Genomic DNA, 21,276 nt, shown 5'->3' with positions numbered 1-21,276 from the left:
TCGCTTTAAACTGTTATCCATGCACACAGCGTGTTCAAACACGTCTCGTTTTGCGAAATCAACATTTTCCCTGTTTTAATGGGAGCTATGGTTTGATTTTGTAGCTGAGCATCCAGTGAATCAAACAAGGAAGCGCCTCTTCAAACCGCAGCCGGCAAAATAATACCCACATCTTTTTCATTCTCACCCTCAACCAAAGATACTAGAGGAGCTCCTCTGGCATCTTTGGCTCCAGCTGCAAACTTCCCAGAGCACTGCACAACTACTGAGCCTGCTTTTCCGGGGGAAAAAAAAGGAAATATGATCATCTGGAAGTTGAGGAGTTACAAACTTTGGGCCAATCAGGCAGCGGATTTTTTCGCCGGCAGCCGACGGCAGTGAGCAAAGGGCCCTTGTTTTTTATTTCCTGGGCTTTTGTCAGTGTCAATGTGATCGGCCGAGCTATTACTCTCTCTCTCTCTCGCCGGATCGTTCCACCAAGTCGTCGTACAGAAGGAAGAGAGAGGAACAGGAGGAGGAGGAGGAGGGGGTGGGAAACTTGTAAAAACTTTCCCATCATTTCTTTTTAAAACAACCCCCCTAAACAAATACTCATCTCATCCCACACCCCCCACCTCCTCAAAACATGTCCAGAGAAAGCCTGGTTTAAAAAGTGCACAGGCAGAACGGGAGAGAGGGAGAGGGAGAGAGAGTGTGAATGTGAATGAAAGAGGGCGAACTCTGCAATAGCTTCATGGCTCCTTAGGTCTCATACACAGATACATGAACTCGCTGGAACTTTTGCAAGTGGTCATTCCAAGAAACCTGGCGTAGGGGAGAAATTGTTACCATCTCCGGGAAGTACAAGGAATTGGGAATGGAGTGTTGGAAGTCGAGGAGGTGGCTGCTGGAAGCCGGTGTGATACTAATTGCTGCTCTTCTGCACCAGTGCTCATCAAAGCCGGCAGGTAAGCGGTTTTTTTTCCCCCTTAGCAAGCAAAAGAAACACAAAAAAACTTTCTTTAGCCCGTCCCGATGTCTGAATTATTTTATTTTTTTTTACAAATAATCAACATTTTTTAAAAAAACCTGGAAAACTAAAATGTTGTCAACTGGAGTTGGGTAACTTCACCAAAGTCAGCGGAAAGTGAGACTTTGATGATGTTAGGTAAAAATGCTGGAGAAACTCAGCGGGTGTGAGGCAGCATCTATGGAGCGAAGGAAATAGGTGACGTTTCGGGTCGAGACCCTTCTTTGATGATGTTATGGATTTTTTTTTAACTTTTGAGAAGTGGACAGGGTTTTGCCTTCCAGGACAAGGGGTCACAGCTTAAGGATAAGGGGGAAATCCTTTAAAACCGAGATGAGAAGAACTTTTTTCACACAGAGTGGTGAATCTCTGGAACTCTCTGCCACAGAGGGTAGTCGAGGCCAGTTCATTGGCTATATTTAAGAGGGAGTTAGATGTGGCCCTTGTGGCTAAGGGGATCAGAGGGTATGGAGAGAAGGCAGGTACGGGATACTGAGTTGGATGATCAGCCATGATCATATTGAATGGCGGTGCAGGCTCGAAGGGCCGAATGGCCTACTCCTGCACCTAATTTCTATGTTTCTATGTTTCTAAATGCGTTTCATGTTTGTTCTTGAGTTCTGGGAGCAGAATTAGGCCATTCGGCCCATCGAATCTATACCGGCATACAATCGTGGCTGGTCTATCTATCTCTCCCTCTCAACCCCATTCTCCTGCCTTCTCCCCATAACCTTTGCCACCCGTGCTAATCAAGTTGGTGAGATATGAGTTGTCGGTGCCTTCAGTTTCATTCCTTTCTTTTAACCCCACCGAGAACATTGACTGTTAACCATGAAGCAAGCAGCCCTGATTCCCCTTGGGTGAAACGCTTGTGGACCACAGCAGCAAGCTGTGGTGACAAGCTGGGGTCGGCGTAGCGTCTTTCATTCGGGGGGCAAGGTAGGGTTGGTTGAGGGGGGTCAAACGTCAACATGCAACTTATTTTGCAAAAACTCTGCACTGACTTTGAAGCTATTAGTTTTCAAATCTTCCAAGATTCACGAGATGTGCAGCAATGCCGTTTGCAAGTTGCAACTGAAATATATTGAAGGTAGACACAAAATGCTGGAGTAACCCAGCGGGACGGGCAGCACCTCTAAAGAGACGTTTCGGGTCGAGGCCCTTCTTCAGACTATAAAAGAAAATTAGTTCTTTAATAGGAACTATCCAAGGAGTTGGATGGTTTGCAAACAGATAATGCTCAGCTGATTTGAGTTTTGGGTCTAATTGAAGGGTCCCTACTAATTGGTGGAACCTATTGCAAATCTAAACTTTTATCCAATGTTGAGCTTGGTTTCACGGCGCATGCCGAGTGCAATGTCAACTACAACAGACCCAAGATAGACACAGAGTGCTGGAGTAACTCAGCGGGCCAGGCGGGTATGGACAGTTACTCCAGCACTCTGTGTCTGTCTAAAGTAAACGCTGGAATTAGGGATATGGGGAGAAAGTAGGAGCTGATTTTGAACGATCAGCCATGATCATGTTGAATGGCGGTGATGGCTCGAAGGCCGAATGGCCTCCTGCACCTATTTTCTCTGTTTCTATGTTCGTGGGGTGTGTAGATTGTTAATAGGATATTAATAGCTTGGGACAGTTTTGGCTGAAGAAGTGTCCCGACTGGAAACGTTGCCTATGGTTCTCCGGAGATGCTGCCTGACCTGTTGGGTCACTCCAGCACTTTGTGTTTTTTTCTTCTTGTAAACCAGCATCTGCCGTTCCTTGTGTCTACAATGTTGCTTCCATGTTTAACCCAGGGCTGGAATGAGACGGCATCGTCTAATTGTCAATGACCTTTTCATACCTCTAGTTCCCCTCTCCCCTGACTCTCAGTCTGAAGAAGGCTCTCGACCCGAAAGGTCACCCGTTCCTTCTCTCCAGAGGTGCTGCCTGTCCCGCTGAGTTACTCCAGCTTTTTGTGGCTATATCTAATTCTCACACACACACACACACACACACACGCGTACACGTACGTTACCCCAGCATTTTGTGTCTATCCTTGTTTGAAGTGGACTTGGCTCGGTGTGGGACTAGGGAAGGTGTTTTTTTTGGAAATAGACACAACAATCTGGAGGAGCTCAGCGGGACAGGCAGCATCAGCGAGAGAATGTATCGTTAGCAAGGAACTGCTTCTCCAGAGATGCTGCCTGTCCCGCTGAGTTAACCCCAGCATCTTGTGTCCACGCGTTTAAAGCAGCATCTGCAGTTGCTTCCTACTCAGGAGGTTTGGAAATACCGAAGCCCCCGCCCTCGCGGATGATGCTCCTTCAGTCCAACCCGCTTTCCGGCTGCAGCGGTGTCCCCGCCGAGAGGTTCAAACAGGGGTTGCTGCATCTGCAGAGACCCAGGTCCGTGCCACACTGGTCCACAGGAATGTGCCCGCGTCCCGGCCCCTCGCCACCCGCTGCCCCTGGTCTGAAGCAGGGTCTCGACCCATTCCTTCTCTCCAGGGATGCTGCCTGTCCCGCTGAGTTACTCCAGCTTTTTGTGTTGGGGGGCTGCGCTGCCACTAGGCTAGAACTACAGAGAACTACAAATGCTGAGCTGCCTGTACACTATTCTTACTCCCCCTCCCCTGCCCTCTCTCCCTCTCCCACCCCCCCCTTTCTATCCCTCCCCCCTCCCCCTCCTTCTCCCCTCCCTCCTCCACCCCCTTCTGCTTTCCCCCCATATCCCTGGATTCCTTCAGCCCTAAGAGCTAAATCTAACTCTCTCTTGAAAACATCCAGTGAATTGGCCTCCACTGCCTTCTGTGGCAGAGAATTCCACAGACTCACAACTCTCTGGGTTAAAAAGGTCAGTCCTAAATGGCCTACCCCTTATCCTGAAACTGTGTGGCCCCTTGGTTCTGGTCACCGCTTCCCGCCCCCTTCAGTTTATTTGCGTGGTGAAGTATGCCTTTAACTAGCGCGTATATACTGTGGGGATGTGCTTCGACTGGAGTTGTCAATGGTGGTTTGGCAGTGTGTTTTCTCTCTCGGATGCAAGCTGACCTACTCCGCGCTAGGGCGGTGATTTGCAGTCCTGCAGTAAATCAAGTGGCTCAGGTCTGTGCTGGGAAGCCAGCCCATTAAAGTGCATCAGGTGTGGGATTGGAGAAACCATGCCCAGTGCTACCAATTAAGGAAGATTCGTTCGTAAAGTCTTCATATGTAAAGTTTTCCTGCGCTGCTCCTCGCTCTTCTCCTGTCCACGGACTGACTCATTCTGGGGCAAGATGCCACTGCTCTCCCTGCTCTGCCAATTGGCCAACTTGTCCAACTTATCAGGCAGAGTGTTATTTGCCAGGAGAGGAATCTGTTCTGCTGCCTTTCCCTCTTACCTCCCACGGCATTGCCACAAGTGATAGGACCAGAATGAGGCCATTCGGCCCATCAAGTCTACACCACCATTCAATCATGGCTGATCTATCTCTCCCTCCTAACCCCCTTCTCCTGCCTTCTCCCCATAACCCCTGACCCATACTAATCAAGAATCTATCCATCTCTGCCTTCATAAAAATATCCACTGACTTGGCCTCCACAGCCTTCTGTTGCGATGAATTCCACAGATTCAGCACCCTGTCATGAGATCATAATCTCTTCCTGCTTCTAGAACTTGGCCCGACTCGTTTAGTTTAGAGATACAGCACGGAAACAGGACCTTTGGCCAGTGGCGGACTGGGTCTAAAAATAATGGTTGCCAGGAGACAAAGGGGGCCCACTTGCCATCGGGCAAGCTGACACCCTGGCCAGTCCGGCACTGCCTTTGGTCCACCGAGTCCACACTGACTACTGATCATCCCGCACACTAGCACTATCTTACACACACTAGGGTCAATTTACAATTTTACCAAAGCCAATTAACCTACAAACCTGCACGTCCTTGGAGTGTGGGATAAAACCAGAGTACCTGGAGAAAACCCACGAGATCACCGGGAGAACGTGCAAACTCCATAGAGACAGCGCCCATAGTCAGGATCGAACCCGAGTCTCTGGCGCGGTAAGGCAGCAACCCTATCGCTGCACCACCGTGCCACCCTAATGCGTGGACCTTCCCTGGAAGACAACATGCTGGAAAAGATCAACTCTTCCCGCAGGCCCTTCACCTTCTTCTGAGGATTTCCCATCGCACCCTTTGTGGTTTGGATTCTCCACACAGGGTGGTGGGCGTATGGAGCGAGCCTGCGGAGGAGGTAGTTGAGTCAGGAGCTATCACAACGTTCAAGGAACAACTCAACAGGTACATGAATCGGACAGATTTAGAGGAATATGGGCCAAACAAAGGCAGGTGGAACCAGTGTAGATGGAAAATGTTGGTCAATGGCCTGAAGGGCCCGTTTCCACGCTGTATCACTATGACTCTTTCTGACCATAGAACACAGAACAGTACAGCACAGGAACAGACCCTTCGGCCCGCAATGCCTGTACTGAATGTGATGCCAAGTTAAACTAAAGGGGAGGCCATTTAAGACTTGAGGTGAGAAAAAACTTTTTCACCCAGAGAGTTGTGAATTTGTGGAATTCCCTGCCACAGAGGGCAGTGGAGGCCAAGTCACTGGATGGATTTAAGAGAGAGTTAGATAGAGCTCTAGGGGCTAGTGGACTCAAGGGATATGGGGAGAAGGCAGGCACGGGTTATTGATTGGGGACGATCAGCCATGATCACAATGAATGGCGGTGCTGGCTCGCAGGGCCGAATGGCCTCCTCCTGCACCTATTTTCTATGTTTCTAAACGAATCTCCTCTGCCTGCAAACAACCTGCATCTCCATGTGCCGATCTAAAAGTTTCTTAATCCCACTATCGTATATGTGTTTCACCAGTAGTGATATCCAGGCACCCACCACAGTCCATATAAAAAACATACCCCACACATACTGGGAGAGATAGATCAGCCACGATTGAATGGTGGAGTAGACTAGATGGGCCGAATGGCCTAATGCTGCTCCTATCACTTATGAACATTCCCTTTAAGCTTTCCCCCACTCACCTTATACCTATTATTTCCCATTTCCATCTTCGGTGTTAGAAGGTTCAGGCTGTCTACCCTATCTACGCCTCTTGTAATTGCTGTATCAGCATCAGTCATGTTGTAACACGGGCACTTTGTACACTGCGGGGCAGGCAGCACCTCTGGGGAGAAGTTGGGTGGAGTTTCGGGTCGAGGCCCTTCTTTGGACACCCACCACTAGACTGAAGAAGGGTCTCGACCTGAAACGCCACCCACTCCTTCTCTCCAGAGATGCTGCCTGTCCCGCCGAGTCAGGGGCGGAAAACCCGGGGGGGGGGGGGGGGGGGGCAGAGGGGACGCGCCCCCCCCATGTTTTGAGAGGTGGGGGACATCCCCCCCCCCCCCAAGTTTTTGTGAAACTGATTTTAAAATCTCCGCTTTTAGAGCTGGATTGAGCCTCCGAAGACTCGTGCGCGTGTGTGTGAGTGTGCGCATGCGCGCGTGGCCGCCATAAAATTGTGCCCCCCGTCCCCTCCATGTTTTCATAGCGAGTTCCGTCTAGTTGCTCCAGCATTTTGTGCCTATCTTCGGCATCTGCAGTTCCTTCCCACACGCTTTGTTTAGAGCCATCTCCTGAAACTCTGCCAACAACCTCCTGCAAGTAGGCGGGTCCATCGAATTCTCCGGGTAGCTGCGTGAATATCACAGCCAATTACTTCTGAATTAGCTCTGAATCCATACGGTTGGGTACGCCAAGATCAGCATGGAATGGATTAGCAAGCGGCGCATGATGTGAAGAGCAATTAACCTGTTGCTATGTGTAGCAAGGAACTGCAGATGCTGGTTTAAACGGAAGATAGACACAAAATATTGGAGTAACTCATCGGGTCAGGCAGCATCTCTGGCAAGAAGGAATGGGTGACTGAAGAATGGGAGACTGAAGAAGGGTCTCGACCCATTCCTTCTCTCCAGAGATGCTGCCTGTCCCGCTGAGTGACTCCAGCATTCTGTGTCTATCTTCGAATTATTTAGGTTGTTTCGAGTTATTTAGGTGGGCTTCGAGTTATTTAGATTGGAGGGAGGAATGTTCGGAAGGATACAAAGAGTATTCGCTGTTCTCTAATTCACACCATGGAATATTTAGTGTTGAGCCTGAAGAAACAGGTGGGAACTTTCCGTCTGCTCGCAGCTCTTTCAAGAATATCGAGGTGTATTTTGACCATCAGCTTGGATTTACTGCTGGCTAGGGATGAATTCCATAACTTTCTGTTAAATATGAGGTACTTGGAAGGGTTCTTGGATTATAAAACAGCAATAAAGTTGACAGCAAGCAGAGGCAACGTACCAAGACTACTTGGGGGTTGTTAATACACAGGGCTGGCGGGAGGTGAGGGACTGGTGCCAGCAAGCGTTTAAATAAGCACAGAGTGCTGGAGTAACTCGGCAGGTCTGGCAACTCCTCTGGAGGACTTCTTTAGAAGGGTCCTGGCACCGACCGTCACCTACTCACGTTCTCCAGAGATGCCGCCTGGCCCGCTGAGTTACTCCAGCACTGTGTTCCTTTGTGTAAACCAGCATCTGCAGTTCTTGGATACTCCAAGATTCTCAGCTCGGTGGCGCAGTGATAGAGTTGTCCAAGTTCAAGTGAGTTTATTGTCATGTGTCCCTGTATAGGACAATGAAATTCTTGCTTTGCTTCAGCACAACAGAACATAGTAGGCATTTACTACAAAACAGATCAGTGTGTCCATCATATACCACAATATAAATATATACACACATGAATAAATAAACTGATAAACTGCAAATAACAGAAAATGGGTTATTAATAATCAGAGTTTTGTCCGAGCCAGGTTTAATAGCCTGATGGCTGTGGGGAAGTAGCTATTCCTGAACCTGGTTGTTGCAGTCTTCAGGCTCCTGTACGTCCTACCTGAAGGTAGCAGGGAGATGAGTGTGTGGCCCGGATGGTGTGGGTCTTTGATGATACTGCCAGCCTTTTTGTGGCAGCGACTGCGATAAATCCCCTCGATGGAAGGAAGGTCAGAGCCGATGATGGACTGGGCAGTTGCTGCCTCACAGCGCCAGAGACTCGGGTTCGATCCTGACTACGGGTGCAGTCTGTACAGATAATAGACAATAGGTGCAGGAGTAGGCCCTTCGAGCCAGCACCGCCATTCAATGTGATCATGGCTGATCATCCCCAATCAGTACCCCGTTCCTGCCTTCTCCCCATATCCCCTGACTCCGCTATCTTTAAGAGCCCTATCTAGCTCGCTCTTGAAAGCATCCAGAGAACCTGCCTCCACCGCCCTCTGAGGCAGAGAATTCCACAGACTCACTGACTGCGGGTGCTGTTTGTACGGAGTTTGAACGTCCTCCCCCGGGACTGCGTGGTTTCCACCGGGATGCTCCAGTTTCCTCCCACACTCCAAAGACCTCCAGGTTTGCAGGTTGATTGGCTTGGTATAAATGTAAATTGTCCCTAGTGTGTGTCGGATAGTGTTAATGTGCGTGGGATCGCATGGACTCGGTGCGCCAGAATTTGTACCTTCTCCTTCTGACAGCCCGGGTGCTCCGGTTTCCTCCCAAACGGGACAGGCAGCATCTCTGGAGAGAAGGAATGGATGACGTTTCGCGTCGAGACACTTCTTCAAACAATGAGCAAGGAAATAGGGAATGGTTCAATTGTTGGCTGAAGGGAAGGTGTCAATGAAGCAGCATGCCTGGAGGACAGGGGATAGGTGATATTTTGGTCTCGCCCTGAAACGTCATCCATTCCTCCCCGTCCCGCTGAGTTACTCCAGCATTTTGTGTCTATATCCGGTGTGAACCAGCATCTGCAGTTCCTTCCTACACAAACACTGAAGCAGTTTTGCCTGTTGTGAATTCTTGGGCAATGCACTTGCTCTGAGTCTGAAGGCAATGGACTTGGTTTTGTCTTTGGACATACAAGAGGAGTGATCCAGATTGCTTCTCCAGTGCAGTACCAGGGGAATATCTCAATGGGAGGGCAAATCAAGGACTCTACCTGATTCATCTCGGTGAGTTAAAGGATTTCTAATTTGAGCTGGGATTTCCTGCTTGTTATGGCTTTGTTTAGTTTAGCTTTAGTTTGGCCTGCTGGGTCCCCACCAACCAGCGATCCATGCCATCAGCACTATCCCACACATGCTGGGGAGAGTTTACAATATTTACCGAAGTCAATTGATCTTCAAACCTGCACGTCTTTGGAGTGTGGGAGGAAACCGGAGCACCCGGAGAAAACCCACGCAGGTCACAGGGAGAACGTACAAATTCTGTAAAAACGGCAGCTGTAGTCAGGATCGAACCTGGGACTCTGGCGCTGTAATGCCCCTGTCCCACTTAGGAAACCTGAACGGAAACCTCTGGAGACTTTGCTCCCCACCCAAGGTTTCCGTGCGGTTCCCGGAGGTTGCAGGTAGTGGAAGCAGGTAGGGAGACTGACAAAAACCTCCGGGAACCGCACGGAAACCTTGGGTGGGGCGCAAAGTCTCCAGAGGTTTCCGTTCAGGTTTCCTAAGTGGGACAGGGGCATAAGGCAGGAACTCTACCGCTGCACCACCTCCTTGGGATGAAACTGTAGCGCCAGGGGAAGCCCACAGCGAGCAGAGTCCACCACGATCACACCAGGGGTGAAGATCAAGCCAGAATCTCTGGAGCTATGAGGCAGCAGCTCTAACTACTGAGCCAGTGCATCAAGCAGCCCGAGTGGGCACTGGTGCCAGATTCCCTTCCCTGAGAACATTAGCAAAGCAGATGGGGTTTTGTCACACTCCAGTACTCTCACGGTTACTGTTGCCGAGGTTAGCGTTAAGCTTTGAATTTTTTGGATTTATGTAATTACTTGAATTAATTTCCCAGCTGTCGTGTTTGGATGTGGACTCTTGTTTCTGGACCAGTGGGCCAGAACTGTGGCAGAATTAGTCACTGTGCTGCAATGCTCCTTGTTCCTCTCTCTCTGCTGAATCTGCATCTGCGTAATCCCCTGTAGTCTGCACGGCGTTCCATGCATTTCATGCTTCCAATGCATTACAGTGATGTTATCAAACTGCTGGACTCGAAAACCAAATAGCAACACCACCAAGCTTGCCCACGATTACTCCGTTAATCTCCTAAGAGGACACAAAGTGCTGGAGTCATTTAGCACAGTAGTTCGCAACCTTTTTTAGTTCCTGGCCCACTTGGGCTCTTTAATTTCTCTGTGCCCCCCCCCTGACATTATTAGCAGAAATAAAGTGCCCCCCTTCATTGAACCTGTGGCCCCCTAAATCCCCACATTTTTCTGTGGCCCCCTCCTGAAATTTGCCATGGCCCCAGGTTGTGAATCACTGATTTAGCGGATCAGGCACAAGGATATGTGGGGAACGGAGGGATATGTTGGTCAACATGAGATGGTCTTGGCATCATGTTTGGTGCAGACATTGTGGGCCGAAGGGCCTGTTCTTGTGCTCTATGGTCTATGTCCTACATCCAAGGGTGACTACTTTACCAGGCAGGTGTGACTAGTATGCAGGTGCAAGTTGGGCCAAATTGCCTGTCTCCGCTATGTATGACTCCATCTTAGTCGTAAACCAGTCGACCCCCTGATTGCAAGACTCCGTACCCTCATTCCAAATTTTCCAGCCTCCTGGCATCTACTCTGTCAATCACGCCTCTCTGAGAGACAATCTCTTATGTGGATGTTTAGAGATACAGTGTGGAAACAGGCCCTTCAGCCCACCGAGTCTGTACCGCCCAGCGATCACCCATTCACACTAATTCTATCCTGGTTCCTCTATCATCATTACTTTTTTGCATATCTTTTATTCATTTTCTTTATCTCTCCACATCATCATCATCTATATCTCTCGTTTCCCTTATCCCTAACCAGTCTGCAGAAGGGTCTCGACCCGAAACGTCACCCATTCCTTCTCTCCAGCGATGCTGCCTGTCCCGCTGAGTTACTCCTGCCTTTTGTGTCACACTTCTATCTTACCCTCTAGGGACAATTTACAATTAAACTACAGACCTGTACTTCTTTGGAATGTGGGAGGAAACCAGAGCACCCGGAGAAAACCACTCGGTCACAGGGAGAACGTACTAATTCCGTACAAACAGGTTTAGAGGGATGTGGGCCAAACACAGGCAGGTGGGACTAGTGTAGATGAGACATCAGGTCAAGTCTAGAGAGTTTAATGTCATGTGTCCCTGACAGGAATATGAAATTCTTGCTTTGCTTCAGCACAACAGAACATCAGTCTGAAGAAGGGTTTCGGCCCGAAGCATTACCTATTTCCTTCGCTCCATAGATGCTGCTGCACCCGCTGAGTTTCTCCAGCATTATTGTGTACCTTCGATTTTCCAGCATCTGCAGTTCCTTCTTGAACAGAACATAGTAGGCATTGACATGTTGGTTAGTGTGGGCAAGTTGGGCCGAAGGGCCTGTTTCCACACTGTAAGACTCAGTGCATAGCCAACATCAAGCAAACAGAAGCCTCTCAGGCAACTCAGGACAGATTTTAGGTAACAGAACACAGGAAACATGGGCTACATATCCATTTGTAAGACTGAAGTGTCTCCACAATATAAGAGGAGTAAAACGCACACAAAGTTTTACCCGCTGTCGATGGATGGGTGTGTTTAGACTTTGAAAGTTCACGATCACATTACATCGGCGTGGGGGCAGGGGGAGGTTGGAGAATTGTTGGAAATCATCGCAGCCTGAAGGAAAAGTGGTTAGCGCGGGAGGTCGGCTTGGAGCCACTCGATCTGCAGCCGGAATGTTGATCGTCTGACTCCAGTCACTAGCGTGGCTGCCTGCCTGCCGTCTGCCGTGAGTGGGGAATGCGGGGGGGGCCTCAGCCAGCAAGGTAAACACGATAAAGATCATGCCGACCCATTAGGCTCTTTCTCTCTCCCAGGGCTTTGAGTGTCTTCCCCCCCCCCCCACCCCCCCCTGCTCTGTCCCAGAGTTCACATTCTTTTAAACAAGGCCTGAAGAAGGGTCTCGACCCGAGACATCACCCATTCCTTCTCTCCAGAGATGCAGCCTGTCCCGCTGAGTTACTCCAACAGTTTGTGTCTAACTTCGATTTAAACCAGCATCTGCAGTTCTTTCCTGCAGAAATGCGTCTGGAATATGGCCATGTTGGAGTCAGAGAGTGATACAGCGTGGAAACAGGCCCAACCTGCCCACATGCCCAGCGTTTGGCCCATATCCCTCCAAACCTGTCCTATCCATGTTCCTGTCTGACCATGGATAGGACAAGTTACTTAAATGTCCCAGCCTCAACTACCTCCTCTGGCAGCTCGTTCCACACACCCACCACCCTTTGTGTGAAAAGGTTACCCCTCAGATTCCTATGAAGTCTTTTCCCCTTCACCTTAAACCTACGTCCTCTGGTCCTCGATTGACTTACTCTGGGCAAGAAACTATGCATCTGTGAATCATGTTCTCATGTGCTGGCCTTCCAGAAACCTTATTTACATACGCACCCCACTGCTCTTCACTAAGGAGGAGGTGAAGGGGAAGCTTGTATATAAAACTCTGAGAGGCTTAGGTAGGGTAGACATCCAGATCCTTGTTCATGTCCATAAGTTTAGTTTAGAGATACAGCGTGGAAACAGGCCCTTCGGGCCCACCGTGTCTGTGCCGACCAGTGATCCCCGCACATTAACACTGGGATCCATGTTTACATTTATCAAAGCCAATTAACCTACGTCTTTGGAGTGTGGGAGGAAACTGAAGATCTCGGAGAAAACCCCTCGCAGATCACGGGGAGAACGTACAAACTTCGTATAGACAGCCCCCTAGTTGGGATCGAACCCGGGTCTCCGGCACTGCATTCGCTGTAAGGCAGCAACTCTACCGCAGAATTAGGTCTACTCCGCCATTGAATCATGACTGATCTATCTTCCTCTCTCAACCCCCTTCTCCCCATAACCCCTGACTCCCTTCTTTAGATTGCATGAGGAGCGTCCCTCTGAAGAAGGGTTCTGACTCAAAACGTCACCTATTCATGTTCTCCAGAGGTGCTGCCTGACCTGCTGTGTTACTCCAGCACTTTGGGTCTTTTTTTAAATGCATCTTGATAAGATGAATTTTATGGTGCATCTGTAGGAATCCGTAAGAATCATTGAGGATGTGCCGAATTCCCTTAGTCTGTTGTGGATTAGAGGATAGTGTGCCTGTCTTTGACTGTGAAGGCTGCGGGTTCAATTCCCATACAAGTGAGTACCATCGTAGAGATTGCTGATCAGTTGTAAGTTCAAGCTCACATTTATTGTCACATGCACCAATTGCCACAGAGGGCAGTGGAGGCCAAATCACTGGATGAATTTAAAAGAGAGTTAGATAGACCTCTAGGGGCTAGTGGAATCAAGGGATGTGGGGAGAAGGCAGGCACGGGGCACTGATTGTGGATGATCAGCCGTGATCACAATGAACGGCGGTGCAGGCTCAAAGGGCCAAATTGGCCTCCTCCTGCACCTATTTTCTACGTTTCTGTGTTTCTATGATTGCAATCAAGCCGCCCACATTGTACAGGTACTGGATAGAGGGGTTAACGTTTAGTGCAAGATCACATCCGATTAAAGATATTTTAAAGGTACACAAAAATGCTGGAGAAACTCAGCGGGTGCAGCAGCATCTATGGAGCGAAGGAAATGGGCAACGTTTCGGACCAGGGTCTGAAGAAGGGTTTCGGCCCGAAACGTTGCCTATTTCCTTCGCTCCATAGATGCTGCTGCACCCGCTGAGTTTCTCCAGCATTTTTGTGTACCTTCGATTTTCCAGCATCTGCAGTTCCTTCTTAAAGATATTTTAAAGGTCTCCAAAGAGGTAGATAGGAGGTCAGACCCACTCTCTAGCTGGTGAGAGGATGGCTCATATGCCTGATAACAGCTGTTAACAAACTATGCCTTGGACAGGAAGCTTTTCACTGTACCTCGGTGCACGTGGCACCATTCCCTTGCCCGTCTCCTGATAGAGTTGGCCTTTTCTCCACTCATGTCAACCTTTGCTCGGTGGGGAATTTCAGGAATTTTTGATGGGATTAGCCTAGGAGAGTGAGAAGACTTCAAACTAAGAAAACCCACTTAAGGGCTGGAGTAACTCTGCCGGGCAGGCTGAACTAAACGGAACTAAACTCAACTGAGGGAATTGCCTGCAAAATAGTCCACGTACCTGTCACATGTCGGGTTGAATGAAGTTACTTATAGCCTTTACATTCCTTAATGACGGCTCACAAAATCATATCCCCTTCAATTGCACCTGGGGACCACGAATTTAATGCTCAGATTTATTGAAATTTATTGAAACTACCCTTCGATTTTCCAGCATCTGCAGTTCCTTCTTAAATGCAGTATATCATCTCAAGGTTCTCGTGTGTCTAACTCCTGCATGGTAGGACGGAGCAAGTAGCCTATCTTTCCCACCAACCACTTATTTCAAACTGACCACTCAGAGAAATAAATGTGTAGGAAGGAACTGCAGATGCTGGTTTAAACCAAAAGTAGACACAAAACGCTGGAGTAACTCAGCGGGACAGGCAGCATCTCTGGAGAGAAGGAATGGGTGATGTTTCGGGTCGAGACCCTTCTTCATGAATGTTCCTGCCTTACACCTGCCCCGTACTGAGCTAGAAATCCTTCACTGCATTGAAACGTAGAACATAGGTGCAGGAGGAGGCCATTCGGCCCTTCAAGCCAGCACCGCCATTCAATATGATCATGGCTGATCATCCAAAATCAATACCCCGTTCCTGTTTTTTCCCCCATATCCCTTGATTCCTTTAGCCCTAAGAGCTAAATCTAACTCTCTCTTGAAAACATCATCATATGTCATAGAAGATAGTGGGTACATGGAATGAGCTACCAGAGATATAACAACATTTAAAAGATGGCCACTGTGCTGGAATAACTCAGCGGGTCAGGCAGCATCTCTAGAGAGCCTGGATCGGTGATGTTTCGGGTCGGGACCCTTCTTCGGAGTGAATGTCTGGAGTCTGAAGAGGTGTCCCAACCTGAGACATTGCCTATCCATGTTCTCCACAGATGCTGCCTGACCTGCTGAGTTACTCCAGCACTCTGTGAAATGTCACCTATCCATGTTCTCCAGTGATGCTGCCTGACCCGCTGAGTTACTCCAGCACTCTGTGAAATGTCACCTATCCATGTTCTCCACAGATGCTGCCTGACCCACTGAGTTACTCCAGCACTCTGTGAAACGTCACCTATCCATGTTCTCCAGAGATGCTGCCTGACCCTCTGAGTTACTCCAGCACTCTGTGTTGTCGAAGCCCAAGGCGCTGATGCTCTTTAGCCTTGTCCTCTCGCTCTTCAGCCCCTCTGGCTTTCACTGAGTTCCTCGCTCCAGATCTCCTTGTCAGCTCTGGTGATTTCCTTCACTCTGAAACACTTGCCTTTCCCCCAAGCAGAGTTTTACTTTGTAAGAAACGGTAAAGAAATGCACATAATTTATGTGACCAGCCTGAAGAAGTGTCTGGACCCGAAACGTCACCCACTCCTTCTCTCCAGAGATGCTGCCTGTCCCGCTGAGTTACTCCAGCATTTTGTGCCCTCCTGTATTCAGATGAGTGATTGGTAGCCTCTTGAGAGGTGGGAACTATTTGGTGGCCTCTCCAGAGTTGGGGGCAACTTAATTTTTTTTAAGCAGTGTATCGGAAAGGTTTAGCGGGATATGGGCCTAATGTGGGCAGGTTGGACTAGTGTAGATGGGGCATCTTAGTCGGCATGGGTACGTTGGACCGAAGGGCCTGTTTCCATGCTGTATGACTCTAAGGTTCACAAGTTAAAGGAGTAAAATTAGGCCATTCGGCCCATCGAGTCCACTCCGCCATTCTGATCTCTGCTTCCTAATCCCATTTTCCTGCCTTCTCCCCATAACCCTTGACACCCGTTCTAATCAAGAATTTGTCTATCTCTGCCTTAAAAAATATGCACTGACTTGGGCTCCACAGCCCTCTGTGGCAATGAGTTCCACAGATTAACTGCCCTCAGAATAAAGTTCTTTCTCCCTTCCTTTCTGAAAGAGCACCCTTTAATTCTGAGGCTGTGACCTCTGATCCTAGACTCTCCCACCAGTGGAAACATCCTTTCCACATCCACTCTATCTATGTCTTTCATTATTCTGTAAGTTTCAATGAGGTACCCCCTCATCCTTCGAAACTCCAGTGAGTACTGGCCCAGTGCTGTCAAATCTCATCATATGCTGTTCCACTCATTCCTGGAATCATTCTTGTAAACCTCCTCTGGAAGCTGTCCAGAGCCAGCACATCCTTCCTCAGATATGGGGCCCAAATTTGCTCACAGTACTCCAAATGTGGTCTGACCAGCGCCTTATAGAGCCTCAGCACTACATCTCTCTTTTTGTATTCCAGTCCTCTTGATAGAAATGCCAGCATTGGAATTTGCCTTCCTTACTACCGATTCGACTTGCAAGTTAAATTTTTTGGGAATCCTGCACCAGCATTCCCGTCAACTTTGCACCCACCGATTTCAGGATTCTCCCTCCATTTAGAAAATGAAGAAAATTTAGACTCCACAACCATACTGACGCCGCACAGGCCGAAACGGTGGAAGATTGTGTAGGAAGGGTTGGATGCTCTGCCGATATCTTGACCATTTTTTACTCATCAACCATTACCATTGAAAACAAGCCGCTGGGTCATTCTTTCTGTTGCGTGCATAAGCTGTGCGTTTCCATGTGTTACAGTGCAGTGATTCTAAGGAAGAGATATGTCGGGCATCCCTTGAGTATCTTTATATACATATATTCACTGGAATTTAGAACGATGAGCGGGGATCTTATAGAAACATATAAAATTCTTAAGGGATTGGACAGGCCAGATGCTGGAAAAAAGTTCCCTATGTTGGGGGTCTCCAGAACCAGGGGTCACAGTTTAAGAATATGGGGTCGGCCATTTAGGACTGAGATGAGGAGAAACTTTTACACCCAGAGAGTTGTGAATCTGTCTAATTCTCTGCCACAGAAGGCAGTGGAGGCCGATTCACTGGATGTTTTCAAGAGAGAGTTAGATATAGCTCTTCGGGCTAACGGAATCAAGGGATGTGGGGAGAAAGCAGGAACGGGGTACTGATTTTGGATGATCAGCCATGATCACAATGAATGGCGGTGCTGGTATGAAGGGTCTGAATGGCCTACTCATGCACCTATTTTCTGAAGAAGGGTTTCGGCCCAAAACGTTGCCTATTTCCTTTGCTCCATAGATGCTGCTGCACCCGCTGAGTTTCTCCAGCATTATTGTGTACCACCTATTTTCTATGTTTCTATGTTTTTATATGTGTATATATATATATTTCTCTCATGTCTGGCTTTGCCGTTCTGCTGCCCTCGGCTGTTGTTGGTCTCCAATTCTGGCCTCTTGTGCCTCCGCCAACTTTAATCTCTCTGCCTTTTGGCAACTTCCTCATTGGTTGTCGAAGCCCAAGACGCTGATACCTTGTCCTCTCGTTCTCCAACCCCTCCGGCTTTCACTGAGGTCCTTGTCCCAGAATCTCCTTGTGAGGTCTGGCGATTTCCTTCACTATGAAAAACTCTGTCCTTCCGTCGAGCAGAGTTTCACTTTGTCAAAGAGGCCAAAGAAATGCACGTCACTTGTGCGACCTGCCTGAAGAAGGGTCTCGCCCCGAAACATCACCCATTCCCTCTCTCCAGAGATGCTGCCTGACCCGTTGAGTTACTCCAGCTTTTTGTGTCCATCTTCGGTTTAAACCAGCATCTGCAGTTCCTTCCTACACAGAATGTAGTTTGGTTTGGAGATACAGTGTGGAAACAGGCCCTTCGGCCCACCGAGCCCGTGCTAACCACCAATCACCCAATCACCCATTCACACTCATAGACAACACCCTCATCAATGTTCTTGCTCATCTCTTCATTTGTTTGTGTCGGAAGGAACTGCAGATGCTGGTTTAAACCGAAGATGGGCGCAAAAAGCTGGAGTGACTCAGTGGGACAGGCAGCACCTCTGGAGAAATTGTAAAATTGCCCCCAAGTGTGTAGGGAGTGGATAGGAAAGTGGGAGAACAACAGAACTAGTGTGTGGTACACAAAAATGCTGTTGAAACTCAGCGGGTGCAGCAGCATCTATGGAGCGAAGGAAATGGGCAACGTTTCGGGACGAAACCCTTCTTCTCCATCAGTCTGAAGAAGGGTTTAGGCCCGAAACGTTGCCTATTCCTTCGCTCCATAGATGCTGCTGCACCCGCTGAGTTTCTCCAGCATTTTTGTCTACCTTCGATTTTCCAGCATCTGCAGTTCCTTCTTAAGAACTAGTGTGTGGACGGGTGTGGATTGCTGGAACAGTCCTGGTGGGCCGAAGGGCCTGTTTCCATGCTGAATCTTTCAAACTCTCGAGTCATTTGACATCATTGGCTTCCTCCTTGATCTCAGCAACACCTCCCCTGACCAGGGGTGAACAGTTGTCACCTCCGCTGCCCAGCACCATAGCCTTGGAGCTCCACAGGAAGCCTAATCCACCTGTAATTTGCTCCTCGTGTGTTGGGTGTGGATAAGAAAGTGGCATAACATGGAACATAGAGCGCGTCTGAAGAAGGGTCCCGTCCCGAAACGCCACCTATTCCTTCTCTCCAGAGACGCTGCCTGTCCCGCTGAGTTACTCCAGCATTTTGTGTCTATCTTCCGTGCAGTTCCTTCCTACACTTGGAACTGGTGTGATCGATGGTCGGTGTGGACTCGGTGGGACGAAGGGCCTGTTTCCACGCTGTATCTCTCAACAAGGGCGGGCATGGTGGCCCAGCGGTAGAGCTGTTGCCTTAAGGGCCTGTCCCACTTGGGCCAGAGTCCCAAGTTCAATCCTGACTACAGGAGCTGTCTGTATGGAGTTTGTACCAAAGATCATAGAGGAGCTCCTCTATGATCTTTGGTTTGTACGTTCTCCCCGTGACCGCGTGGGTTTTCTCCAGGTGCTTCGGTTTCCTCCCACACTCCAAAGACGCACAGGTTTGTAGGTTAATTGGCTTTGGGTAAAGATTGTAAATTGTCCCTAGTGTGTGTGTGTGTGTGTGTGGGATAGTGCCAGAGGCTCGCTGGCTAGTGCGGAGCTCGGTGGACTAGAGGCCCTGTTTCCGCACTGTATCTCTAAACAAAACTAAAGAAAATTAAAACTAAACTAAGTGCTGACAATTTAATCACGCTCGCTTTTAAAGATAAAATTGGTTTTGTGCTGTAAACTATAAGCAGCTGTCGATGATTTTCTTTTCCAATTACACAGTAAACATCTCCCTGGAAATGCTACGATGAATTGATACGTGCTTGCATAAGAGGAGAGTTTCCCTGGCTATCTCACCGGCCTCTCTTTGTAAGATGATTACTTTGCTCAGGCAAGGAGCCAGGAGGTTTTTTACAGTCCAATCCTTCGACTGGTTAAAGTTACAGAGTGCCAAAGGTTCCTTGGATTTCTCCCCCTGTGACACTAATCTACCTGTTAATTAAAACAAACAGCACAGAGAGCATTTGATACTTTCCCGGTACGATCGATCGCAGTGTGGGGCCGGTCGGTGCAGGTGACTGATTCATGTAATCTGTCCACAGTTTTTTTTCTTTATTCCGCCCGCATTCCTCTCTTCCCATGACTTCATGTCTGGATCGGGGTCCACAAAGGCTGGCAAGGGAGGCTGTGTTGTGAAGTTTTGAATTGCGCAGCGGGACAGACAGCGTCTGTGGAGGACACGAGAGGCTAGGAAGCGGAGGAGACTGCAGATGCTGCTAGCTTGAACGTGAAGTTAGAGGGGGTTGTGGTGGGGTGGGGGGGGGGGGGGGGGTTAGAGGAGATGGAATAGAATCGAATGCCTTTTATTGTCATTCGAACAGCTTGGTTTGAACACAATTGCATTTCTACAGTCTTAACATTGGGGGGAGAGGGAAGAGGGTGGGAGAGGGGGAAGGGAGAGAGAAGAGGGGAGGAAGGAGAGGGGGAGAGGGGGAAAGGGAGAGAGAAGAGGGTGGAGAGAGGGGAGAGGGAAGGGGGCGGAGAGGGAAGAGGGGGGGAAGGAGAAAGAAGAGGGGGAAAGGAGAGAGAAGAGGGGGAGAGGGGGGAAAGGGAGTGGGAAGGAGACGAGGGGGGAGAGTAGAGGGAAGAGGGGGGGAAAGGCAGTGGGAAGGGAGAGAGATGAGGGGGCAGTGAGAGGGGGAGAGGACAGGAGGGGAAAGGGAGAGGGGGTAGAGAAAGAGGGGGGGAAAGGGAGTGAGAAAGGGAGGTGGATGGTGAGAGGGGGAGGGTAGGGGGCAAGGGAAAGAGGGGGGGGAAGAGGGGGAAGTGGAAAGCGGAGAGGGGGGTGGGGAGAGGAAAGGGGGGGGGGGGAGGAGAGAAGGAAAGCAAAAGAGCTGTCCCCTCCCATTCTGCCTCCCACTCCAGCCCCTCTGCTGAAACTCACTCACACTCACACACACACGCACACACACTCGCACACGCACACGCACACACACTCACACACGCACACGCACACACACGCACACACACACACTCACACACACACACACCGGCTCCTGGCTACAGTAACAATGATATTCAGAGCTGACGGGCAACTGTGTGTGACTGTGGCCCCAGATTCCCCTCAGATGCTGCCTGTAGCTTGACTGTGTCGGCTGAGCCCTTTGTGATGAATCCAAGGTCTCCCTTTGAACCGAGCGTGAGAGGAAGGAAGCATGGAGCAGAACCATGTGTGTGCCCTGCTGCTTAGCATCAATAACCCTCCTCCCAACATGTGTGTGTCTGGCCCGTCACGCGTTGCACTCTGCGTGTAATTAGGCGTGTAAAGCGTGCGTGCAATAAATCACGTGAGAGGAATGGCGGCCAGAATAGCGGAATAGTGGGTTAACGAGCGTTGAGTCCGAGCCAAGGAGACAAACCGTACGGAAACAGGCCCTTCAGCCCGCTGGCTTTGTGCTGACCATCGAACCACCCACCCTCCACCAATCCAAATGGAATAACGAGGAACTGCAGATGCTGGTTCAAACAAAGTGCTGGAGTAACTCTGGCGGGTAGAGGTCTCCTATGGTCGTGAGAGGTCACCGGCGACATGTCGCCAGGGGTCGCCTGTATGGTTGTGTGAGGTCTCCTCTGGTCTTGAGAGGTCTCCTCTGGTCTTGAGAGGTCTCCAAAGAGTCTTTCTGGTCGCCGCTGAATTTTCAACATGTTGAAAATCTCGGCGATCGACCGCGGGTGCCGGCAGTCGCCTGTAAAGGTCGCGTAAGTGGGACAGGCCCGAGCGTGTCGCCGTGGGACTGACGAC

General features: G+C 49.5%; 1 protein-coding gene and 1 long non-coding RNA gene across 3 annotated transcripts in view; both read left to right on the top strand.

Moving 5' to 3' along the window:
* Positions 1-201: 201 nt before the first annotated feature.
* col5a3 (collagen type V alpha 3 chain) overlaps positions 202-21,276 on the top strand; it is a 198,756-nt gene continuing 177,681 nt past the window's right edge. The window contains exon 1 of one of the 2 annotated variants that reach the window (XM_033050912.1): positions 202-947. In XM_033050912.1, coding sequence (XP_032906803.1) covers positions 857-947 — 91 coding nt within the window. In that variant the 5' untranslated portion in view covers positions 202-856. The remainder of the gene's footprint in view (positions 948-21,276) is intronic. The other variant, XM_033050913.1, reaches the window with a different exon arrangement.
* Positions 5,091-11,413, top strand: LOC116991927. The gene is made up of 3 exons (XR_004416931.1): positions 5,091-5,345; positions 8,547-8,551; positions 11,401-11,413. It is a non-coding gene; the product is annotated as an uncharacterized LOC116991927 (long non-coding RNA).

The sequence above is a fragment of the Amblyraja radiata genome, chromosome 35 (assembly GCF_010909765.2).
Source record: "Amblyraja radiata isolate CabotCenter1 chromosome 35, sAmbRad1.1.pri, whole genome shotgun sequence".
Taxonomy (NCBI): Eukaryota; Metazoa; Chordata; class Chondrichthyes; order Rajiformes; family Rajidae; genus Amblyraja; species Amblyraja radiata.
The sequence above is the reverse complement of the archived record's forward strand: the minus strand, read 5'-3'. Positions and strand labels throughout refer to the sequence as shown.